The sequence below is a fragment of the Argentina silus genome (assembly GCF_951799395.1).
Source record: "Argentina silus genome assembly, chromosome: 17".
NCBI classification, from domain to species: Eukaryota; Metazoa; Chordata; class Actinopteri; order Argentiniformes; family Argentinidae; genus Argentina; species Argentina silus.
Window position 1 is genome coordinate 8,293,500 of NC_139671.1, and position 8,281 is coordinate 8,301,780.

General features: G+C 46.1%; 1 protein-coding gene across 1 annotated transcript; it reads left to right on the forward strand.

Moving 5' to 3' along the window:
- Positions 1-703: 703 nt before the first annotated feature.
- On the forward strand, positions 704-6,982 carry lrfn2b (leucine rich repeat and fibronectin type III domain containing 2b; the record flags this gene model as incomplete). Its single annotated transcript, XM_083688427.1, has 2 exons — positions 704-2,094; positions 6,025-6,982. The coding sequence occupies exons 1-2, from the start codon at positions 719-721 to the stop codon at positions 6,980-6,982; spliced, it is 2,334 nt and encodes a 777-aa protein (XP_083544553.1). The 5' UTR covers positions 704-718.
- Positions 6,983-8,281: the final 1,299 nt, after the last annotated feature.

Sequence of the window (8,281 nt, forward strand, 5' to 3'; positions counted from 1 at the left end):
ACAGTATTATCTCCACTGAGTGCCATATCTATTGCTGAAATTGACCTGCGGGTCACATGACTTCCCCGATAGGATGCACTACGGTGTCCTCTGGGGGCCATGAATGACAGGAGCCATTAAAAAGCAAACATTTTCTAAGATTAATGGGTTTGTCATAAAAGCACTATACTGTTTTAGACAAATTGTCCAAAGTAAATTCAGATCCTTTGATATCCCACAGGAGCAGAGTTGGTGCCAGCTAGTCTCTCTTCTCAGACATTCTGGCTCTAGAGAGAGAGAAAGACTGTTGCCAATTGAGTCTATTCTGCTTATGAATGTGTCTTATGATTAGCTGTTGTTAAATTAGTTTCTTTTCTTTTTTTAAATGAATCATGACACACAGATTTGTCGTAAACCTCACGTGCCCCCCCAACTTACACACACACACACACACACACACACACACACACACACACACACACACACACACACACACACACACACAGATCAATACACATCAAATTGGCCCTGGGAGATTGTCAACACAGGCCATGAAGGCAGAATACTTTCTAGACAAAGACAAGCTGCAATATGTGGTCAAGAGTATCTGTCACAGAAACTGTGAAAATATAAAGCAGAATGTGAGGGGGTCAAGTTAACACTGTGAAAGGACTCATGTCTGTTTTTTTTCTTTCTCTCTGTCTGTCTGTTTCTTTAGGTTCCTTTGTGTGACTCTACCATGGACCACATCCTCTGTTGCCTGCTGGTCCTGGGAACCGCAGTGATGATGGCCCATGCATGCCCCAAATACTGTGTCTGCCAGAATCTGTCTGAGTCCCTGGGGACTCTGTGCCCCTCCAAAGGCCTGCTCTTCGTACCCCTGGACATCGACCGGCGCACGGTGGAGCTCCGGCTGGGTGGCAACTACATCATCCGCATCACCCAACAGGACTTTGTCAACATGACAGACCTGGTGGACCTGACGCTCTCCCGCAACACCATCAGCTACATCCAGCCCTTCTCCTTCGGAGACCTGGAGACGCTGCGCTCGCTACACCTGGACAACAACCGACTGATGGAGCTGGGTCCAGACGACCTGCGGGGCCTGGTCAACCTGCAGCACCTCATCCTCAACAACAACCAGCTGGGACGCATCGGCGACAAGACCTTTGAAGACCTGGCTCCATCCCTGGAAGACCTGGACTTGTCCTATAACAACCTGAGGTCCCTGCCCTGGGACTCTGTCCGCCAGATGGTCAGCCTGCACCAGCTCAGCCTGGACCACAACCTCCTGGACTTCATCCCAGAGGGGACCTTCACTGACCTGGAGAGGCTGGCCCGCCTGGACCTCACCTCCAACCGGCTGCAGAAGCTGCCCCCTGACCCCATCTTTGCCCGTGCCCAGGATTCAGTGGTGATGACCACGCCTTATGCCCCCCAGCTCTCGCTCAGCCTTGGGGGGAACCCCTTGCACTGCAACTGTGAGGTGCTGTGGCTGCGGAGGCTAGAGAGAGATGACGACCTGGAGACCTGCGCTTCGCCTCCCAACCTGAAGGGGCGTTACTTCTGGTATGTGAGGGAGGAGGAGTTTGTGTGCGAGCCGCCCCTCATCACCCAGCACACCCACAGGATGCTGGTCCTGGAGGGGCAGACAGCCAGCCTGAGGTGCGAGGCCATCGGCGACCCCACCCCCACCATCCACTGGATCGCCCCCGATGACCGGCTACTGGGCAACTCCTCCCGCACCACGGTGTACAGCAACGGCACCTTGGAGATCCTCATCACCACCTCCAAGGACTACGGCACCCTCACCTGCATCGCTGCCAACGTGGCAGGGGAGTCCACCGCCTCTGTGGAGCTGTCCATCATCCAGCTGCCCCACCTCAGCAATGGCACTGGACAGCCCTCACAGCCAAAGTCACGCCTTTCTGACATCACTGGAACTACCAGGATCAGCAAAGGGGCTCCCAAGAGCCAACCGGAGAAAATGGTGTCTGTATCCGAGGTTACAGCCTTGTCCGCTCTGGTCAGGTGGTCCGTCAGTAAGGCAGCGCCCAAGGTGAAGATGTACCAGCTCCAGTATAACTGCTCTGATGACGAAGTACTGATTTACAGGTAAAAAGGAGACATGTTTTCTTCTTTTTTTGGAAAACAAATCACTGTGATTTAAAGGGAGCTAAATAAGTAATGATATATGAGAGAGGGACTTGATACAAGTGTTATTCCAACACTCCAGTCGACTTGTTTTGTTTCTGAAAGAAACATTAGTCTTTGGCTTTCACAAAGATAGATAGATTGTGCCTAAACACTGAATGATGCTGTTTACAGAACACACAAAACACAGTATCAATAACACCGCCAAGCCGCACTGCATACACAGTTTCCTATAATAGTATATATACAGTGATGTTGTTGATCCTAAGGGAACCATCCATCATCCAATACTCTGTGTCCATTGAATTGTTCAACAGCAAAACAACTCCCTTCCCTTTCCATTGTATTTTCATCATCTGACGTCTCCCTCACTAAGCACTGTGTTGCACCGAGCTCGATTATGCTTAGTAGCCCGTAACCAAGGGAATTCCTAAGCTCAATGGGTGGGTATTCTGTCAATCCAGCAGCATTTGATGGGGCTGAAACTGTATTATAGGAAGCTCATATTGAGCAGTACATTTACCAATGAATGTGAAACCAGCCAGAAAGGAAATCCAATTACTTAATGTCATTTAAATCAGTTACTCTGTTAAAACCTGTAAAAAGGCAGATAATTTCTGCCTTAGCCTCCAGAGGTGTAACCCTTTCATTACCTACTGTATTTTACATCATATCCAGTCATTTCTCTCCTCTCCTCAGTTTGCTTGTTAGGATGGGTTTTTTGGTGGGATTTGACAGTGCTGGCACTATATCCGCCATAACAAGAATGATAGTGTAAGTCCTGTGGTCAACATAGTCACTATAACAATAACAAGCTCAGAACTTTTTTATAGAGTATGGCTCCACATTAAAAAAAACAGTCTCCTGCATTTTTAACTACACTCATCTATGACACTGTTGAAATCATTAACCTGCCGTTTCCTCTCTCTGCAAAACCTGAATTGCCAAGGGATAAAAGACAGGGATTTGTGGAGAATCAGATATGTGCTGTATTTACCATATGGTTAGGCAAGATTAGAATACTGTATGCAGAATAGAGTATGATTATGATTATAGTTGAAGTGTATTATCTGAAGGTGCTATACATGGATACCAGAATGGAAGTTATGTGTCAGACAGACCTCCAGTAATATTTCTGTTGAATTGCAATGAGGTCTCACAGCAATATGTTACCATATAATGGTTCAAATGTCGCACGCCATGTGATTTAATGCCCATGCGTCTCTCTGCTCGCGATGTGTTTCAGAATTGATAGCAAGCTCCTGGGGCTACTATCATTGGCTATTAGCCGAGTTGAGGAGAGTGGTGAATTAACAGCCTGTAGACTGCTGAGAAACATGCTCTTTTGATTAGTACTCTGTGAGAAACAGTTGATGCGTCTCATGCCACATAGGCATTTACACCAGAACAGGGATCTGGTGCAATCTAAAACATGGTCTTAGACTTACTATATGCAATGGCTTGCCTTCTAATTTGTTTATCCTATACTTAGTATAGTTAATAGTTTAAAAATGTGTCTTTACACTTGTCATTTGACAAACTGTCAAATTACATTACCAGTGAACAGATAGTAATAAGTTACTACGCCAGTCATATCTTAATGAAATTATGCACATCTCAAACGTTTTTGAAAGGCGGGAAATTAGTTTGGTGTTGCGCTTTTAACAGCACATTTCATACACAGATCACTGTAATATTTTGATAGTGAACATGATTTACTTTTCCAAAGTAATTAGTTTCTATCTATCTATCTATCTATTGGTTTAGGAGTGTTGTCATGACAGTTGTTCTATACTTGTACAGTGATGAGCTCATTGACATATTGTTTTAAATGAGAATAAACAGCAATAGAAAGAAGGGTTATTTCCAGTCTGTTGTCACTACATCATTGCAGTTACTTCAAGTAAACACTCCAATGCAAGGCCTGGGCCTGCCTAAGGTTACCCTGCCTAAGGTTACCCTGCCTAAGGTAATCCTGCCTAAGGTTACTCTGCCATTAGCACGCCTCACTTTGTCACTCCAACTCTAGTGTCAACTAGTGTTTGCTCTTTCTCTTTAATGCATTCATCCATGATAGTTAACTTAAGGGGTAATATGTTTTATGGCATCCAGGATACACTCAAGGGTATGGACACAGACACAGACTAGCGTCATGGACCATTTAATCACCTCAGCTACAATACAGCAGCATCTCCCAATAAATGTCTTAGAAGGGAGGGAGCAGAGAGCCCATTAGGAGTTTTGCTTATATAAGCATAATCATATTTCCCAGCACCCTGACGTTTAGGCTGAATCAATGGAGCAAGAGACCATTTGGCATGACCTTGTCTGTGTTTGTCCAGAGAAAGAGGCAGCCTTAAGAAATCAATGATTAGTTTATTAGTTATGTTTTAGAAGTCCTCTGCAGCTGCAAAAAAATATGAGCCATGAAATAGCTTAACGATTGTTGAGAGAAAAATGCAGCCTGAAGTAATGATTTGTTTATTTGTTTTGTTGGCTCTTCTGTCAAATAAAGAAATATGTGGAAACTGTAGCTGACAAGGCGTCAAAACTTTGGGAGGAAGAGGCCAATGGCCCCAGCCCTCTCTTTCCTCCCTAGTATCTTAGGTCTCTGACACTCTCTCTCTCTCTCTCTTTCTTTCTCTCTCTCTCTCTGATTAATGTTATAACCTCATGCCGTCACTGGAAACGAGGCAAAGCACTCTCCAAATTGCCTTTCGCCGCCTGAAGGGGTGAATAAAAACTTTTATCTCCCTGTGATAAGCACCAGCAGACGTTTTCCCGGAGTTCCACTTTGTCCCTATGTATTTGAATTAAACTGAATTAACCAGTCCACGCAGACAGCCTGAAATCAATCAGACACGGACACAGGAGAGAGCAGCGCCCAGCAAAACGGTCACTAAGCAATGGAATTTTCCTCTCAATGCCAGGCAGGCAATTATGACTGGGTAATAGATTACATTGCCAGAGGACCAAACTAGGAAAATATGATCTTTCTCTCTTGTCAAAATGCATCTTTTTGCTCCAGTGTGTTAGTGTGGAGTGAGATTTGTGTTTGCCTAATAACAACAAGCAAATTAATATCAAGTAGAGGTTATGCATCAATGACTTGCTGGTTATTAACACATAAACACATGTGTGTTCATGACCAGATAGGAGCTGTGTGTGATGTTGTGTAATAAAGTCCAGGATGTTATCAGCCCAGAGCCAGGCCCCAACCCATCATATTCTCAGGCAGGTTAGTCTTGTCCACAGGGAGAACATGGGGTCCCAGTGGACCTCTAAGATGGCTCATCCATTATCTCCTGATAGAGCCCTGAATATGGGACAAGCAGCATGGACACTTAGCAGTTGCCTGAGAAGCCACGGTATCTGAGGCTCGCCCGCACAAAAGGAGGCATCCAATCTTCTGGATCTTTCACTCCTTCCTGAGTTTTCTGGTTATTTATTTATCTCTCGTCCATGGCTCAGATATCAAATGGACCGTCTGTTCACTGCAGCAGGACAGATGGCTTAAAGAGATAAAGCCAATTACTGCTGGCTGTCCGACTTAGGACTGGAGAGGAACTCCTTGGGAATGAAAATGGAAGTCCTCCTTTTCTTTTAGAGGAAATTACATCATAAATAACACCCAGGCAGACAAAGCAGTTTGTTTTGTGTCATTGTTTTGAAATGAAATGTGTAGTGTTCAAAACCGACATTGATGTGGCAGTGTCCTTCAGAATCAGTTAAATTGTATGAAGCAAATGTTCCACCAGGTTTTCATAGCTTTTTCACTGGCCTTATTTCAAATGCAAAACTACCATTTTGCTTTTCTTTGAGAGCTACTCAAGTGATTTTACACAGTAATTAACATGCAGCCTTATTAACGCCTCCTCTGTCTTTCTAAAGGATGATCCCTGCTTCCAGCAAAGCCTTCCTGGTGACTAACCTGGTGTCAGGGACCCGGTATGACCTGTGTGTCCTCGCCGCCTGGGATGACACAGCCACCACTCTGACTGCTACCAACGTGGTGGGCTGCACCCAGTTCTTCACCCAGGATGACTACGCTCAATGCCAGTCTCTGCCCAGCCAGCTCCTGGGGGGAACCATGATTCTGGTGGTGGGCGGAGTCATCGTGGCCACCCTGTTGGTCTTCATCGTCATCCTGATGGTGCGCTACAAGGCCGGCGACAGTGAGCCGCCCATTGGCAAGCTGACTAGCGTCAGTGACACCCACTCTCAGACCAATGGGGGCCGTCTGGGGCAAAACGGCGTGCCCCTGCCAGTGTCCCCACCAAAACCCAAGGCCAAAGTGATGCTGCAGGACGAGGTGGTGGAGTTCAAGTGTGGCTCCCTCCAGAGCAGCCTCACCACCTCCTCCTCCTCGTCAGGCTCGCTAGCCAGGGACTCTTACAGCCCTAACAGCACACTAGCCAACATCTGGAGGTCAGCCCCCTCCAAGCCTCGGCCCAACCTGGACCACCTGCTGGGGGCCTTCACCTCCCTGGAGCTCCGAGCTCAGGGCAGGGACCCGGGGACCTCCAGCAGTACTCCAGTGGCAGATTCCAGGCTTCCCACAGACAAAGAGCCCCTGCTGGGCCGGACACTGGACTCACGGCTCAGCCGGCTCCTGATGCTGCCTCTGGACTCCAAACCAAAGAGGAGCCAGTCCTTCGACATGGGGGACGTAGCAGGCTCTAGCACCCAGCAGCTGTGCAGTTACCCACGCAGAATCAGCAATATCTGGACTAAGCGGAGCCTGTCTGTGAATGGCATGCTGCTGCAGTGTGATGAGGAGGGGGACACGGGAGGGAGCAAGGGGACCATAGACAGTAGCTCTGAATGGGTCATGGAGAGTACTGTCTAGGAGAGATGACACCATTGGCATCTAGTCCAACACTGCCCAGATGGATGTCAGTGATCACTGTTGTCATAGGCCCACTGGTGAGAGAGCATAACTCCCTCCACCTCCTGCATGAGATTCATTCATGTTAATCCTGTGGAACCTCCATTGTCGGGACAGATAAGTTCAAACCACGCCACTCTACGCCCAGATGGGCTACTCAGCTAACGCGCTCAGTGGACGGAGCCGATGTTTGGAGTGAGATTGTTTTGTGTTTGTTTGTGCGTATACATGGGTAGGGACACAGAGATGCACAGTTATGGTCAAACACAAACTATGGTGGACTAGAGTTGTACAGAAATGGGCAGCAGGCCTGTTGTTTCAAGGAGGTTGCTCCGGCACAGGGAACGTAAAGCAGACAGACATTTGGTTCTGACACTCTGGTACTGAGATGTTAGGCCATGCTCCTGGACTACTGCTGCAAGTGAAGTTGAAATATATTATGAATTTAAAGTTTTATATTTTTATTTTGCTGGTCAAACACATTATCTAATACTGGTTTGCTCCTCTGTACAAGAGCTCTGACACACTTTGACATGATAAAAAACAGAATATATATTCATCCTCATTTCTAATATCCACAGAGCCATGTTTTTGTTAACCCATTCTGATTGAATGTGGTGTGTGTGTGTGTGTGTGTGTGTGTGTGTATATATATATATATGTGATGTAATTAATCATACAAATATATGAAACGATTTAATGAAAACACTGTATGTGAATATATTTACTTTATATACAGAGTGTATATTTGAGGGTTCATTCCATACCTGGCCGATATCAAGTTTCAAGTATGTGCCCAAATAGCCTATTAAACAAATAATTAATTCTTAAAGGGATGGTTCAGCCTATTTTCACATTTAGGTAAAAATGCATCTTACCATGAGCTGTTTGTCTGATGTTACTTGCCTTCCCCTTACCAGGGAAGTAACCCTTGGTTACAGAAGGACATGTGTCCCTCAAAGTCAAATACTGTACCATGCTTGTTCATGGGGAGAGGAACTGATCTGCAATTACAGTAACAGGACTGTAATATTCTAATAGAATAGGGCCTGATATTTACACATACATACTTGCATTACAGAGCTGAACCGAGCTGAGCTGTACTGGGCTGACTTCCTTACGTATCCACCATAACAGTGCTGGTAAGAACAGTGCTAAAGGAAGATATCTGAGCTAGCACAGTCTGATTTGGGTTCACCCTGTAATGTAAAGCCCTCAATACACTACTGGATATCTCACCTGACTGGCAGCCATGGAGAA